Source organism: Pelobates fuscus, chromosome 3, assembly GCF_036172605.1.
Source record: "Pelobates fuscus isolate aPelFus1 chromosome 3, aPelFus1.pri, whole genome shotgun sequence".
In the NCBI taxonomy this organism is placed as follows: domain Eukaryota; kingdom Metazoa; phylum Chordata; class Amphibia; order Anura; family Pelobatidae; genus Pelobates; species Pelobates fuscus.
This window is the reverse complement of record NC_086319.1, coordinates 403787599-403805617: the sequence shown is the minus strand read 5'-3', so window position 1 is coordinate 403805617 and position 18019 is coordinate 403787599. Positions and strand designations below refer to the sequence as shown.

At 42.8% G+C, this 18019-nt stretch overlaps 1 protein-coding gene across 1 annotated transcript; it reads right to left on the bottom strand.

Annotated features, from left to right (window-relative positions):
- Positions 1-5323: 5323 nt before the first annotated feature.
- On the bottom strand, positions 5324-6274 carry LOC134601940 (olfactory receptor 9G19-like). The gene has a single exon (XM_063446445.1). It carries the CDS (start codon positions 6272-6274, stop codon positions 5324-5326), a length of 951 nt encoding a protein of 316 aa, XP_063302515.1.
- Between the last annotated feature and the right edge of the window lie 11745 nt (positions 6275-18019).

Genomic DNA, 18019 nt, shown 5'->3' with positions numbered 1-18019 from the left:
ATAATCCTAAGGACAAAAAGTTAAAAAGGCAGGAAAAAAAGGTCTTAATCAGGGATATAGTATAAGGCTAAAGCTATATAACCTTATTCTAATATATGAAAAGGTAAAAATAGGTAATTGAGGGGGGGGGTAGGAGGGGGGAATGAATGGAAGGGGAACAAAAGCCTCCTAAATGGAGGATTAAAGTTTAACCAATAAGTAAACCAAATCCCCAAATTCACCAAATTCCCAGAAACCCCAAACTTCCCCAAACTCCCCACCTTAAGAGAACACTTTCTCCCTAAATACCTCGGCACTATAGTATAAGTGCCTACCTATTACCTTAGTGACCTTACTGCCTAAGTAGCCAAAATAATAAACTAAATCATAAGTCAATCCATAGTGCTACCTAAAGTGAACAAGAAATTAAAAGTGAAAAGTCTAACTCGACGCGCGTTTCGGCGTTCTAACACGCCGTCGTCAGGAGTAATGAGCTCTTCTTGCAACACAGTATCCGTTTATATACCGTGTAAATCACCCTGTAAATCATAAGCCGGTGTGAGTGTATCACGTGAAAATATCACGTGAATCTGACGCGTTACCTGATTCGTCAGTGCATCCCCTTGTTCCGATTGGTCGAGGGGTATGATGACTGATCGCGGCCGGCCGATACCCAGGTGGGTAACAGAGAGGGTTCAGCCGTATTCAGGGGGGGTCTTAGTCCTAAAAAATGTCTTAGTCCTAAAAAATCCACTCCTTTTCTTAAGATACTTTTTGGTATTATCGGTGCTGGATTGCTATTTACACTTTCCCCTTCGGTATCAGTTGATTCGTATTCTGACGTGCTAAAATGGTCAGAGTCTACTCTAATTCTCCTTTTTGTTTGACGGTAGATTCTACCCGTCTCAAAGTCTGTGGTGTCTCGTACAAACTTATGATGTTTTTTAATTTTAATTTGGTAAGAGAATTTGTCGAGATTTGACTTAAGTTTAACTTCTAGGGTCTGAAACAGGGGTTCATCTTTGAATTTTTGAATGTTTTCAATCTCACTGTCAAGATTTTTTTGAATGTTTGCTAGGTGTAGGGTTTCATATTTGCATATGATGGACATAAAGGTCATTGAACATTTAGAAGCTGCATCCTCCCATTCCTGATTGAACCCCTCTAATTCAATGTTCCTAGAGGGTGGGACAAGAACCCTCAAACCCCTAGGGATAATCTTTTTAGCAATATACGTCTCTGAAGTTGAGACCTCCCAACTTGTTTTGATTTGCTGTTTAAAAACCTTTGTGAGTTTATTAAAGCCGCTCTGTATATCGACTGGAGGGAGGCTTTGAGGTGGGGTATTGGTGGAAAAAATAGTGTCAGCATCCGAACACCAATGTTTAGGGTCTATCTTATTCGTAAGAAAACCAGCCATAATATTTGGATATAACACAGTTTACTCTTAAATGATCCACTCTACGAAGAACGATGTATGAAGGGCTAATGTTGGTGTATAACACCTAGTATTTAAAGTAACAGAGAAAAGATACACCAGTCCAGGGGCAGTATGGATTGCCCGTGGATAGGTGTAATGTGCCCAAAACAACTCTCCTTAACGGGGAATAACCCACAAAATTGAAAATTGAACGAAGAACTGGGGGATTGCTGAAGAACTGGGAATTTGGTGAATTTGGGGATTTGGTTTACTTATTGGTTAAACTTTAATCCTCCATTTAGGAGGCTTTTGTTCCCCTTCCATTCATTCTCCCCCCCCTCCCACCCCCCCCCCCCCCCCTCAATTACCTATTTTTACCTTTTCTATATCCCTGATTAAGACCTTTTTTCCTGCCTTTTTAACTTTTTGTCCTTAGGATTATTAAAGGTAGGGACTCCTTCCCTTGCACTACTCTCCTATTAGGGACTCTGGTCCCCCAGTTCTTCGTTCAATTTTCAATTTTGTGGGTTATTCCCCGTTAAGGAGAGTTGTTTTAGGCACTTTACACCTATCCACGGGCAATCCATACTGCCCCTGGACTGGTGTATCTTTTCTCTGTTACAATGCATTACTTGCATACACAGAAGCACACTATGAATATCTTACACACACACACACACACACAGAAACACACAATGCATCCTTTGAGTGTCAGGATATGGACAAGGTCGGGTCTCAACCTCCCCTGCTCTGTAGGGAAAACTTTTAAGTTACCGACTTGGATGTGACCACCTAGCTGAAAGCCAACTGGTTGTAAGCATTAAAAGGAAATGGAATTTGGTTTGGATGAGGGTGGAGGCGAGAACTCAGTGGACGAGTTGATGCATAGGCACGTGGTCTCTTTCATTGGCAAGGACATTTATGTAAGCTTGTAGGGCACTAGGTGTTAATTTATATGTTAAGTTATGGATTATGTATGTATTTATCTGTGGTTATAATTAAATGATAAAGTTAATAAATGTTGGACGAGTCCTACAGTCTTATGTTTAATAAATGCTGTGGCTTGTTTCATCCAAATTTGGTGTCTGTTGTTATTGGGGGGGTATTTGGTGTAGGCTCCTTTATTCTTATTTGCACCACATTCCCCGCTACATCCATACATGCCTTGACATGGCAGGTTGGCTAAACTCTCTCATGGCCATTGGATAAGAAAAATAACCTCCATTAGTTTAAATATGCATACGGATTTGGGAAGAGTGCAGGTAACTTTTTTCTTTGGTTTTTACACAGAAATACACAATGCATTACTTGCACACACAGAAGCACACAACGCATCTCTTACACACACACGCACACAGAAACACACAATGCATCCCTTACACATACAAACACAGAATCACAAATGCATACCTTGCAGACAAACACACACTGCTTTCTATATCTTACACAGACACACACTGCATCCCCTATATGTACACACTACATCCCCATACACAAACTGGAATCCCTATGCACTGAATTCCATGAGCACACACACATTAGATGCTCTAGAATTACACTCAACACATCCCCTACACAAATACACTTGACTCCCTAAAAGCAAAATCATGGGTGGACCCTGTAGGTGGGCCATGGGCAAGCCTTGTGTGCAGACTCCAGGGCCTTAAGCTGTGTAAGGGGTCCCATATTTCTGATGGCAGCCCTGGGTCATGTAATGGGTGGTGAGCTCTGTAGGCCCACTCAGAACCAGCCCTGTGGTAAGACTCATGGTGGGCCCAGGGGCCCAGGCTCTGAACTGTGTAAAGGGCCCCAAAATTTCTGATGGCAGCTCTAATTTACTTTACATTTTTAACCATTCACTGATTAGATTTGTGATTTGCTATATTTTCTAGTGGGAAATATTGTTATGTCCATGGCTCCTTGGTGGTGAGTCTGACCCAACTATTCAGAATAGAAAACTCTCTCCAAAACACCTCCTTCTAGAAAGGAGGGTTGGACAATATCATGTTACATATTAGTTAGTAATGAGGGCTAACATAAAAAAAAATGTATATACTTAACAATAGGAATAGGAAATCTGGAACTAGGCATTCTGGAACAGAATATTCCAAAGCATAAAATCTATGAAGAGGTATAGGAAGATCATAGATCTGGATCGTACTGATCATGGCAGGCAGTCTAAGTGCACAGTCAATAAATATCCGAACAGGTCCAAAACACTGGGCTTCAGACAGTAAAGCCAATATCATAATGTCAACACTAAACTAAAATATGTCCACTTTGTGGTGTAACAAATGCCCATGTGTTGTGCCAACATTGCTTGTGTCCTTAAGGTGTCAAACAAGCAACTTAAAAACGGCACTGTCACCGTTTGGGGATTTAGCCAAAGTCTTAAAGTCCTCCAATGGTGACATTGCTGCTGAGGGTCTGGTGCCCAGGGAGAGCAGGTAAAGGTATAATTTACTTACCTGAACCTGTCCCTTCACGGGTTATCTTCGGAATCTACGTCACTGCTGTACTCTTGCGCATGTGGAAGAGTACAGCATTGAGAAGTCTCTCTTTATGAAATACTCATTTTTCAGTGGGGTGGAGGGGTCGTGACAATGCCACTTTAAGCTGTGTCTGAGTTGTTACAGAAAACTTTACATACTGGAATCACTTTTAGAAATTGTGTTCTTGCAGTGATTTTCAAGGCATGCATTTTACCGGTATTTGAAATTGCTTCCAGTCCAGGTCTAGCAATTATACACATTTTCCATTCTCTCAGACATGCTTGGAGGTGAGAAGGACATAATTCATTCATTTTCTACTTATTAACGTGGGTTTGAGAACCCACCTGACATTTGACTGAGGAAGGTTAGATACAGTGTTATCACCAGGTGTGCGGGGCAATATAATTCAACAGTACCTTGTAGGTGGATGGCCCATTTAAAATGCAGGGGTATTATAACACCCCTCATATATAATATTACCATCTCTGCTTCATTAACAGCATAACACTGAGCAAGACTCCTTTATTAGCAGATTATCTCCACCCAAGTGAATAGAATGGAAGATGGGGAGGAATATGGCTTGGTTTAATGTTGTCATGGGACCATTGCTTGGTTTTGATGTACTTATTTTTAACTATTTGCTGCTTGGAAATGCTCAATGAATTGCCAGCTGCCTATACTTCTAATAGCAAGTCAGAAATTAACCCATCTGTAATCAGTACGTATTATAGACTTGCCATGGTAATAAAATCTGGCTAGTGCAATTCGATTTGTCTGAAAAAAAAATTAAAATAGTTTCAGGCAATTAGAGATTTGTCCATTTTGCGTTTCGGTTCGGACTAATTTTGTCCATGTGATTGTTTTGGCAAAAACAATTCAGTCAAACCAAAAGGGCATGGAAATTGCCAAATTAGTGTTCGGCAAATATAAATATTACGTATGCACCATTTGGTTTACAGATCAAGTGAGAAAATAATATATAATATATAACTAAATATTTGCTTTACTGCTTCTCCTTTTTTCCCTCTTTTGGTCACTAATATCTAGATCTATTAATAAAATCAACATTTAGCGGCTGTTCCCGAGTCATTAATCTTCTTTTGTTTTGTGTAATGGACCGAAACAATAAAAAATTCTGAACAAACAAAACAGTTTCACACATTATCCATTTTGTTTGTTTTGTGATTCATCCGTATATCATTTTGGAGTTCGGGATTTCAGAGGAACTCAAAATGTAGATGAATCACAATGCCTTTAAAACCGAAAGCACAATTCTAACGTCATTTAAACCATTACACTTGCCTTTACTGAATTGCAAATTTAGAGATTTCCATAAAAAGTATAAAAGTGTCACTAATGCTTATGTTCATGATTAATAACTTGAAAGTAATATAATGTCATACACAAATATAACACGTGCAATCTTATATTACTAACATCTTTTTTTTTCTAATGATTTTACAATGGCTGCCTTGATGTCTTGGTTCCTCAGACTGTATATTACTGGATTCAACAAAGGGGTCACAACTGTGTAAATAAGGGATACAATCTTATTCATTCCGAATGAATATTTTCCAGATGGAAATACGTAAATGGCAAAAAGAGTCCCATAATATGTGCACACGACAGAAAGATGGGAGCTGCATGTGGAGAAGGCTTTCTCTCTCCCAGTTTTGGATGATATTCTCTGTACGGCAACAAAGATACAAACATACGTAGTAATAATAAACACAGTTTCACTTACAGTTTGTGGCACAACGATAACAATTAAAACAGTCTGTAACACTGTAGTATCAGAACATGAGAGCTGAACAAGAGGAACTAAATCACAGAAGAAATGATCAATATACTTTGAATTACAGAAAGTTAAATTACTTAATAAGATAGAAAAAATCAGTGTGAGAAGAAAACCCAATATCCAGGAAAAGACCACGAGACTAAGACAAAATGGGAAATTCATTATCTTAACATAATGCAATGGTTTACAGACAGCCACATATCTATCATAGGACATAATGGTGAGAAGAAAACATTCTGTAACTGATGAGGAACTGAAGAAATTGAACTGAGCAATGCATTGACTAACTGACATGGAAATCCCATTTTTTAAGGTGATATAGAGCAAGTTAGGAATAATTGATGTAGTGAGTATGATGTCACAGGAAGACAACTGGCTGAGGAAGAAATACATTGGAGAACGAAGATATTGAGTCGCTGAAACCAGAATTATAATCAGAAGGTTTCCCATTACAGTCATAATGTAGACCAGAAGAAGGGTAGAGAAGAGAACTATTTGGGATGTGTGCTGAAGTTGGAATCCCAAGAGCAAAAATTCTGGAATAGTTGATTGGTTGTGTGTTGGAATCATCTGATGAAAGGACATCCTCATTAGATACCAAAATAGTGTTACTGTATATTAATTAAATTACACAATTATAATATTAAATAGTATTAAGTTATAAATAGATTGCTAGCTGGCTACTGTGGCAACATGTTTTTCATTGCTCCTGCTTTTAATTTCAGTTAACTTTTTCTGTTTAACCTTATATGGGATGGCATATGCACTTTGTATTTTGTTTGAACAACATTGATTTGTCCCTGAAGAAGTCCCGGGATGGGACAAAATACATAGGACTTACCTTTCTGATCTTGTGGTGACAACTACACCTACCTATACTAACTCTGATGTAATTTAATAAATCTGCATTGTGCACTTTATTTTGGTTGCCTTATAATTGGATTGTACCTTGTCTCTCCTTATTCTGAGATATTCAAAGCTCAAGACTGCTAACAGATCTACATCCGCACCTATATATTGAAGGATTTTTATCGCTCACAAATTGTGAGGGGCCATTTGACACATATTTTATTTAATTTAAATTCATGTATCCTTGCTATCTTGGGGAAGGTTTGGGGAAATGTTAAAGAGGGTGGAAGTCATGTGCATGTTATGTTTTATCTATGTAGTTGCACGTAGAGACATTAGGATATCTACCCCTTGCAACACTGTTGATCCTCAACAAGTTCTATTCATTCTCCTTAATCTTGGTCTATGAGGCACTGCTCTCTCCTGGTTCTCTTCCTACCTCTCCCAACACTTTTTTAGAGTTTCTTTTTCTGACTCTGCCTCTTCTCCCCAAGCCTTGTCTTTTGGAGTTCCCCAAGGTTCTGTCCTTGGTCCCCTGCTATTCTTGATCTATAGTGTCTCCCTTGGTAAACTCACCAGCTCCAACATAATTTCTATGTGGATTACATGCAAATCTATCTGTCCTCTCCAGATCTCTGGACATCCCTCCTGACTCGTGTCTCTGATTGCCTCTCTGCTATTTCTATTGGAATGGCTGCTCACTTCCTTAAACGTAGCCTGTCCAAAACAGAACTTCTTGTCAAGTGCTGCTACTTCTGTGTCTGTTTCCAAACAAGTCAATGACGCTAACAACAGCTCTACCTCACAGGCTTGCTGCCTAGGCGCTCTCTTTCAATCTCTCCTTCACCGCTCATGTCCAGACGATCACCAAATCCTGTCGCTTCCTTCTCAAAAAAAGCCTCTATTTAACACCGAATGTGGCTATGGTGCTGTTCCATGCCACTATCCTCTCTTGCCTTGACTACTGCAATCCACTTCTTAGTTGTCTTATGTGCTCACAACTTGTCCTGTAACAGTCTTTAATGAATGGGGCAGAGAGGCTCATCTTTCTGTCCATCCACACTTTCCACGCCTCCCACCTCTGTCAGTCCCTGCATTGGCTTCCCGTAAGATGTAGGGCTCAAATTAAAATTCTAGTACTTTCTTATAAATCTCTCCATAAATTGCTCTCCCTACCTATTCTCCCTCATTCACAAGTATGTCCCATCCAGACCTGTGTCTATCTTTGTACTCTCATCTCTGATTCTTACCTTCAAGCCTTCTCTAGGGCTGCACCTTTCCTGTGGAACTCTCTTCCATGCTCCATTAGATTCTCTCCCAGTAACAGTTGCTGCAAAATATCATTAAAAACCCACTACTAATTAGGAAAGCATATCAGTAAAACAGTTCCCTTTCCCTCCCCGCACCTTGTTAACCCACCTTGCTTCCTCTCCTGCAACTTTATCATGCAAAAATACTAACCCCTCATTTTAAACTATCAGGGTAACCTACGTAATCCCATAAATGTATGTCCTCCTATCCTTACCTCTTGTGACACTCTTCCCCACCCCTCTAGAATGTAAGCTCATGATAGGGCCCTCTATGTATCCAACTCATCTTGTTACAAATGCTTGTCTGTTAGTCCACCTATTGTACAGTGCTGCGTAATTTGTCAGCGCTTTATAAATATTAATATGAGTGAATATGTGAAAAAGTGTCTTTATTGTTCAACATTTTGATCTTTTGTTAAAAAATACCCAAAAATAGTCTGCTCTCGGGGATATCAAACTCCACACAACTACTTTTAAGATTTTTTTTATGGAGATGACATAGAAAGGTACCTTGAAAATGGACATTGTCACTTTAAAGGGACACTCCAGGCACCCAGACCACTTCTGCCAATTGGAGTGGTCTGGGTGCCAACTCCCACTACCCTTAACCCTGCAAGTGTAATTATTGCAGTTTCTTATAAACTGCAATAATTACCTTGCAGGGTTAAGTCCTCCCCTAGGGGCTGTCTACTAGACAGCCACTAGAGGGAACTTCCTGGTCCCTTTGCTTGAGCGTCGCTGGACGTCCTCACGCTGTGTGAGGACCTCCAGCTTCGCTCAATTCCCCACAGGAAAGCATTGAAAATCGTTTTCAATGCTTTCCTATAGGGTGCGCTAATGTGCATGCACAGCATTGCCGCGCATGCCCATTAGGTCTCCTTGGCCGGTGGGCGGGCTCAGTCTCGCCCACCGGCCGATGGAGGCAGCAGGTGGAGCGGCGGGGAGGAGCAGGCAGCGACGTGGGACATGTCGCTGCCTCGGGTAAGTTACTGAAGGGGTTTTCATCCCTTCAGCAACTGGGGAGTGGGAGGTGGGAGGGAGAGGAATCCTGCAGTGCCAGGAAAACGGATTGTTTTCCTTGCACTGGAGATTCCCTTTAAGAGAATACAGGAATTTAAGCAGCAAGATGTAACTTGAATAATATGCAGATAACTGAAAGTCTCTAGGTTTCCACAACCTCTATAGCAGTAAAAAAAGGTTTTCCTTTAAGTAACTGAGTATAATCACGATCAACAGCAAACAAAGTAACTGAAGGAGGTTCCAAATAATTGAATGCGCCAACATACAACAAAGAATGGTCAAGACAGTGCATGTTCAGCAGAGTCGGGAGGCACAATTCAGGTAAGAAACACTTGTATCAGTCAGGAGGGATCTCAGCCACAAACTTTATATCGCAATGAAGACAAATGAACTGAGTGATTCAAAGGCTTCCCTTTAACGCGGCTTGTGCATGCGTTTTACGTAGGGGACGGAGTTCCAGAGCGCAAATACCCGGTAGGCACTGTGAGGGAATCGCAGCCCAGGTAAGTTCTGACACAAACAATTGCAAACAGAACACTGGCTCATGCTCACACCAACAATCTTTGTTAAATATATGTGTGGCACAGTTATTGGTACCTCTATAAATTCATATTAGAAAAATATATTTGATATATGTTACCATTGATATTTTACATTTTTAGTGCATCTGGGTACAAGGAACCAGAAATTGTTCAACCATGAGTTCCTATTTCACAGGGGTATAATAATGAGTTAACACATAGGCCACAGTCATGTCCACGGTTAAATATGGTGGTTTCTCTCTAATGTTTTGGGACTGGTTTTCTGCTAGAGGACCTGGACATTTTGTTAGGATACATGGCATCATAGCATATCAAATATACACAGATATTAAATAAACTCCTGACTGCCTCTGCCAGGAACTTTAAAATGTGCAATGGTTGGATCTTCCAGCAGGACAGTTATCCAAAACATACATTAAAAAATCAACACAAAATTGTTTAATGACCACAAAATCAAGGTTCCGCCATTGCCATGTCAGTGTATTTTGTGAAAAAGAGATCAAAAGTTTAAACAATAAAGACCATTTTTCATATCCTTCTTTGCTCATTTTCACTAAGAGTGCCAATATTAGTTGAGGATACTGTACGTTTGTGGATACTGTACGATTTATTAAAGTGATACAATATATCCCCAAATATGCATAACGGAAATCAGTGTAACAGTATATTAGCCATCTAATAGAAGTTTAAATCTGTATAATTTAACTATATCTGTAAACCCCCCAAAAATATAATCTATATTTCTTTTCTTTATTCTTAGTATAATGAACTTCATTTACCTAACTACATACCTATATATGTAAAGATCAGGATAAAAATGCCCACATACACAGTGCTAAAATTACAAATTAGAATTATTCACAAAATCAATTCTATTTCAGTTTGGATATTTTGGGATTAAATTAGAAATTTACTTTTAAGTCGCAGCAATTCTCATTTTTATTTTTATTTGATAAATTCTTCATTTTTCAATTTTATAGGTATAGGGTACAGAATAAAGGTAGGGGTAGGTGGTAGTCATATCCAATACTTTGCAGTTCCATTACATTTTATCAATGCCATTGTGGTTTATAGCGAGACCTCATGTCAGTACTCTGGGTTGAGTGGTTCGGTTTTTCTTTATGTACGTCTCGGGAAGAGGAAGTCTCCTGGTAGTAGGTCTTATAATCCTTGTGAGTGGGTGCGTGTTTGGTTCCTCTAGTATTGTGTTCGTCAGGTTTGTGAGAGGAGGGAAAGTGTAGCTGCTGCTCATTAGATAGGGAAATTGATAGCTAGGCTAGGGTATTCAGTGTCCACTACAGTCCTGAAGGACTCATCTGATCTCTGCTGTAAGAACAGCACCCCAAAAAGCCCTTTTTAGGGCTAGAACCCTGCTTTTTCTTTCTTTTTTTTCTGTGTAATGTAATTGCAGTTGCCTGCCTGCCAGCTTCTGTGTCAGGCTCACAGTGGATACTGTGCCCACTTGCCCTGTGCCACCACTCCTATCTGGTGTCACAATAGCTTAAGCTTGACATTTAAAAACAAAACACTTTTTTCAATTTTATATAGATTGAATAGCAGTTTGTTGTCTTCAAGCGGGTGTCAGGCCTTCAGCGTGTACTCTGCCAACCTCAGCAAGTGCATTTGCCACTCATATCTGGTGTGACTATAGCGTGCCTTTAAAAACAAAAAAGTTTTTCACTGTAAGCTAATAGCCGTTAGTGGTCTGCAAGCGTCTGGGTGTCAGGCCTTCAGCGTGTACTCTGCCAACCTCAGCAAGTGCATTTGCCACTCATATCTGGTGTGACTATAGTGTGCCTTTAAAAACAAAAAAAGTTTTTCACTGTAAGCTAATAGTAGTTAGTTGTCTGCAAGCGTCTGGGTGTCAGGCCTTCAGCGTGTACTGTGCCAACCTCAGCAAGTGCATTTGCCACTCATATCTGGTGTGACTATAGTGTGCCTTTAAAAACAAAAAAGTTTTTCACTGTAAGCTAATAGCAGTTAGTTGTCTGCAAGCATCTGGGTGTCAGGCCTTCAGCGTGTACTCTGCCAACCTCAGCAAGTGCATTTGCCACTCATATCTGGTGTGACTATAGTGTGCCTTTAAAAACAAAAAAAGTTTTTCACTGTAAGCTAATAGTAGTTAGTGTTCTGCAAGCGTCTGGGTGTCAGGCCTTCAGCGTGTACTCTGCCAACCTCTGCAAGTGCATTTGCCACTCATATCTGGTGTGACTTTAGTGTGCCTTTAAAAACAAAAAAAAGTTTTTCACTGTAAGCTAATAGCAGTTAGTTGTCTGCAAGCGTCTGGGTGTCAGGCCTTCAGCGTGTACTCTGCCAACCTCAGCAAGTGCATTTGCCACTCATATCTAGTGTGACTATAGTTTGCCTTTAAAAACAAAAAAGTTTTTCACTGTTATAGGTTGAATAGCAGTTAGTTGTCTTCAAGCGGGTGTCAGGCCTTCAGCATGTACTCTGCCAACCTCTGCCAGTCCACTTTGCCACACATATCTGGTGTCACAATAGCGTGCCTTTAAAAACAAAAAACTTTTTTCACTGTTATAGATTGAATAGCAGTTAGTTGTCTTCAAGCGGGTGTCAGGCCTTCAGCGTGTACTCTACCAACCTCTGCAAGTGCACTTTGCCACTCATATCTGGTGTGACTATAGCGTGCCTTTAAAAACCAAAAAAAGTTTTTCACTGTAAGCTAATAGCAGTTAGTTGTCTGCAAGCGTCTGGGTGTCAGGCCTTCAGCGTGTACTGTGCCAACCTCAGCAAGTGCATTTGCCACTCATATCAGGTGTGACTGTAGTGTGCCTTTAAAAACAAAAAAGTTTTTCACTGTAAGCTAATAGCAGTTAGTTTTCTGCAAGCGTCTGGGTGTCAGGCCTTCAGCGTGTACTCTGCCAACCTCAGCAAGTGCATTTGCCACTCATATCTGGTGTGACTATAGTGTGCCTTTAAAAACAAAAAAGTTTTTCACTGTTATAGATTGAATAGCAGTTAGTTGTCTTCAAGCAGGTGTCAGGCCTTCAGCGTGTACTCTGCCAACCTCTGCCAGTCCACTTTGCCACTCATATCTGGTGTCACAATAGCGTGCATTTAAAAACAAAAAAGTTTTTCACTGTAAGCTAATAGCAGTCAGTGTCCTTAAAGCGGGTGTCAGGCATTCAGCGTGTGCTCTGCCAACCTCTGCCAGTCCACTTTGCCACTCATATCTGGTGTCACAATAGTTTGCATTTAAAAACAAAACACTTTTTTCACTGTTATGGATTGAATAGCAGTTAGTTGTCTTTAAGCGGGTGTCAGGCCTTCAGCGTGTACTCTGCCAACCTCTGCAAGTGCACTTTGCCACTCATATCTGGTGTCACAATAGCGTGCATTTAAAAACAAAAAACTTTTTTCACTGTTATAGATTGAATAGCAGTTAGTTATCTTCAAGCGGGTGTCAGGCCTTCAGCGTGTACTCTGCCAACCTCTGCAAGTGCACTTTGCCACTCATATCTGGTGTCACAATAGCGTGCATTTAAAAACAAAAAACGTTTTTCACTGTTATAGATTGAATAGCAGTTAGTTGTCTTCAAGCGGGTGTGTCAGGCCAACAGCGTGTACTCTGCCAACCTCTGCCAGTGCACATTGCCACTCATACCTGGTGTCACAATAGCGTGCATTTAAAACCCAAAAACTTTTTTCACTGTTATAGATTGAATAGCAGTTAGTTGTCTTCAAGCAGGTGTCAGGCCTACAGCGTGTACTCTGCCAACCTCTGCCACTGCACAGTGCCACTCATATCTGGTCTATGTCTCAGGCAGGCAGCATTACACACATGGACGTACGGTGTGATGATGATGATGTTGTACCCGCTGCTGCTTCCTTTGCTGAGTTGTCAGATACAAGTGAAGCGGTTGATAATGACGATGCGTCCATGGATGTCACATGGGTGCCCACTTGGCAAGAAGAAGAACAGGGCGAAAGTTCAGATGGGGAGACAGAGAGGAGGAGGAGGAGACGAGTTGGAAGCAGGGGGAGGTCGTCGCAAGGAGCTAGTGGCATAGTCAGACAGCATGCATCGGCACCCGGGATCAGCCCGACAGTACGCCAATCAACGCATGCTGTGTCCACCACCAGAATGCTGTCATTGCAGAGCTCAGCAGTGTGGCATTTTTTTTGTGTGTCTGCCTCTGACAACAGTGATGCCATTTGCAACCTGTGCCAAAAGAAACTGAGTCGTGGGAAGTCCAACACCCACCTAGCCTGCCAGCTTTTACCATACAAGCTGGTGGAGTCTAAGGCGTTCAAAAAATTTGTAGCTATTGGGACACCGCAGTGGAAGGTACCCGGACGGAATTTTCTTTTCACAAAAGGCAATCCCCAACCTGTACTCGATTGTGCAAAAGGAAGTAATGGCAAGTCTGGCACAGAGTGTTGGGGCAAGGGTCCATCTGACCACTGATACCATGCAAAGCATGGTCAGGGCAGGTATATCACCTACACTGCGCATTGGGTAAACCTGCTGACGGCTGCCAAGCATGGAATGCATGGCTCTGCAGAGGACAACGCCATGACTTGCAGGCAGGCCTGCTGCCACCTCCTCTACTCCTCCTACTCCATCTTCTTCCATAACCTCCTCGGCTGAGTCCTCTTCTGCTGCTGCGTCTTGCTCCACATCAACGGCACACCCCAGCTCCCCAGGTACTATTCCACATCCCTATTCTGCTCTGTGTCAGTGTGTATCAGGGGCTCTGAGGACAGGTGTCAATCCATATCTGCCAAGTGACCCTATGTAGGGGGAACAGTCTCTATTCTGCTCTGTGGCAGTGTGTATCATGGTCTCTGAGGACAGGTGGCAATCCATACCTGCCAAGTGACCCTATGTAGGGGGAACAGTCTCTATTCTGCTCTGTGTATCAGCGTCCCTGAGGACAGGTGTCAATCCATATCTGCCAAGTGACCCTATGTAGGGGGAACAGTCTCTATTCTGCTCTGTGTCAGTGTGTATCATGGTCTCTGAGGACAGGTGTCAATCCATATCTGCCAAGTGACCCTATGTAGGGGGAACAGTCCCTATTCTGCTCTGTGTCAGTATGTATCAGGGATCCTTAGGATAGGTGTCAATCCATATCTGCCAAGTGACCCTATGTAGGGGGAACAGTCCCTATTCTGCTCTGTGTCAGTGTGTATCAGGGATCCTTAGGATAGGTGTCAATCCATATCGGCCAAGTGACCCTATGTAAGAGGAACAGTCCCTATTCTGCTCTGTGTCAGTGTGTATCAGGGATCCTTAGGATAGGTGTCAATCCATATCTGCCAAGTGACCCTATGTAGGGGGAACAGTCTCTATTCTGCTCTGTGTCAGTGTGTATCAGGGTCCCTGAGGACAGGTGTCAATCCATATCTGCCAAGTGACCCTATGTAGGGGGAACAGTCTCTATTCTGCTCTGTGTCAGTGTGATCCTCAGGATAGGTGGGTCAATCCATATCTGCCAAGTGACCCTATGTAGGAGGAACAGTCCCTATTCTGCTCTGTGTCAATGTGTATCATGGTCTCTGAGGACAGGTGTCAATCCATATCTGCCAAGTGACCCTATGTAGGGGGAAAAGTCTCTATTCTGCTCTGTGTCAGTGTGTATCAGGGATCCTTAGGATAGGTGTCAATCCATATCTGCCAAGTGACCCTATGTAGGGGGAACAGTCTCTTTTCTGCTCTGTGTCAGTGTGTATCAAGGTCTCTGAGGACAGGTTTCAATCCATATGTCAAGGTGTCAATATGTCATATGTCAGGTGTCAATCCATATCCATTGTGATTTAAGAATGTTAGGTGATTTCTGCCCTTTATGGATTAAAACCAGACTCTGCATCAACTGTGTAATTTTCCATGGGAGTTTTGCCATGGATCCCCCTCCGGCATGCCACAGTCCAGGTGTTAGTCCCCTTGAAACAACTTTTCCATCACTTTTGTGGCCAGAAAGGGTCCCTGTGGGTTTTAAAATTCGCCTGCCCATTGAAGTAAAAAATGTCATGTTCGCAACATCACTACTTATGTGTATCTCTGGTGTTGGTGATCGCGTTATACTAAATATGGTATTTAATCTTTTTGGTGGAAGGTCTCTCTATTCTTATGATTGTGCCTTTACGTGTAACGGTTGGTGTAGCGGAGGTGGTCTGTGTAGGATTAGGGGAATTGGGGAGGAGTGTGTGAGGCCCCAGTGTGCTATTGGTAAGGGATCTTTTTATGTGGGGGGGGTCGCGATTCATCCTTGGGTCCTCCGTTCATAGTGCCGGTAGGTGGTGTAGGATCCATGGGTCTCATATCTTATGGTAATGTTATGTTGTTTTGTGTAGTAGTGCTGACAATTTGTCCATTTCCATAGTTTCTTGTGTTTTGTTGATCATCGTGGCTAGTTGAGGTGTGTTCTGATTGCCCCATTGTTCTGCTATCATTTGTCTGGTGGCCAGCGCTAGTCTACCCACCAGTTTATTCTGTGCTCTGGTGAGGAGGGGATGGGGTCTAGAGAGCAGCCATATCCAAGGATCTCTGTGTATGTCTATTTCTAGTATATCGGATGCGAGCGTGGTTACTCTGTCCCATATTTGTGAGACCTGGGGGCACTCCCACCAGAGGTGTATGAAGGTGCCCTTCTGTCTGGAGCCTTTCCAGCATGTGTCTGTGGTGGCACAGCCCATTTGTTTAGTCTCAGGGGTGTGAGATACCATCTGAGCAAGGTTTTGTAAGCCTGTTCTTTATGGTTCACACACATGGTGAGCGAAGCCGTGGCTTCCCATATGTTCGCCCAGTCTGAGGGGTCTGCGGGGGGGCCTATGTCTCTTTTCCCATGCCTTAGTATAGAAAAGAGTGTCCTCTGGGGAATTGGAGTTTAAGAGAAGGTATGTGGTTGAGAGTTGCCCTTTCTGTATGGGTGTATGTAGGCATGTTTTTTGCAATTCTAATTTTAATGTTTAATTTGTAGGATTATTATTTTTATCTCTATATATAATGAATGTATTTCCTATTTCATATCTATATAAAAAATACATTGGGGGCGAAGCCTGACTCCTGAACTAAACAGACATGCTTTGTAAGAGCTCCTGCAGCAGTTGATGAATTCCCGATGATATCTCGGATTGCCGGGCTGCAAGCTTCGAGCTGAGCTGATACCTACTTAGGGGGCACCCTGCTGAAGCGTTTAAGACCTCTCCCGGACACCGCAGCGGCAGTTTGAGGCCTACCAACTTGAGAGGGGGAGGTACAGCCGACTTCCCCACTCCACTCACCCTACAAAGCAAAACTCCTATTCTCCCCCCCCCCCTCTGGACCGGTGGGGGTTATCCCGGTCCCCACTGGACTGATCTGCATAATCGCTCCAAGCGCCTACTGCCTGTTCCGCGGCAACCACACTTCACAAGATGGCGGCTGCCAATGACTCTGGGGTACAAGGCCAAGAGCGGTCCCGGGGCGATCAGCCAAACTGTGTGGCACAGCAGCCTGACACATACCCTCATAGCTCCGCAGGCCGACTCTTACAGAGACTTGATGAGCATTTCCAGCGCTTCTGGGATGCTCTGGAGAAAGGCAGAGCTCCGTTACCACCCCAAACACGAATGGATGATCGGAAAAGTGGGGGCGGGGTGGCACGGAAAACTCCCTTGGGCCTAACCGTTACTCATAAGCCCGTCTGTCCTACTACTGGCCTACCCGTGGGCAGCGGTGCACCATCGGGGTCCCCCGCCGTTCCCGAACCGGGAGGGACTCAGCCCACCATGGTAACCGGGTCCGTGGACCAGAGATGTCGGCTCCCAAAAAGGCCTGGGGCTGGAGGGGGTGTCTGCCTCGCCACCAACGTGCCCCCACGTCTGACCGATACCCAACTACAGGCAACACAAACCTCGATAAGGGCTGGAAGCACCGAAGCACATCACACAGGAGACACAGCGGAGCTCCCTCTGAGAGACCCAATAGCCACCTCCAAGCAGTGCCAGCTGCGCAGGAGAACGCCTCGACGATGACCGCTAGAGCTGGAATCAAGCCCAGGGACTCCACCGCCGGGGTCAACTGTACCGGCAATCGAGACATTCCCACACTGGGCATAGGTTGAAGTACCTATCACCCTGCCCCACAGATGACAGGCCTAAAATTGATCCATGTGGGCACATTTCCTGGCTATTACCAGATAATACCGGAATACCCAGATACCTTGTCGGGTCTGTAGTCCAAGTATCACTTTTTCCCTGGCATGGGGCGACTATTGCCAATGATACCATTTAATATTTAGTTAACCTTAAATACTCCTCATATACTAGCACAGGCTTCAGACATAAAGGCAACCTCCAAGCCCACCTATGCAACTAGCCTTCAGTATCACAGCAGTTCTTTTCAATTGATTAGTGGTTTCTTTTTGTAAATTATCGTTACCAGTGGTTCCATAATTTGTTAAATCTTGCTATAGCACACTCAGCTAATTAAGGCTAGATGTGACAACAATGACACACTTTAGCAACAGGGTCTAGCCATACCCACTAAGCATGTTAACTGTGAGAGATGCAGGATGAGCCAGATACTACAATACTAAAAGCTGAGATGTGTAGATAGGCTCTTCGTGCAACTATGTCTTTTCTCTAATAATATAAAATGTGCA

Coding starts and splice junctions, on each gene's coding strand:
- LOC134601940 (XM_063446445.1), bottom strand. CDS start 6,274: ATGTCCTTTCATCAGATGATTCCAACACACAACCAATCAACTATTCCA.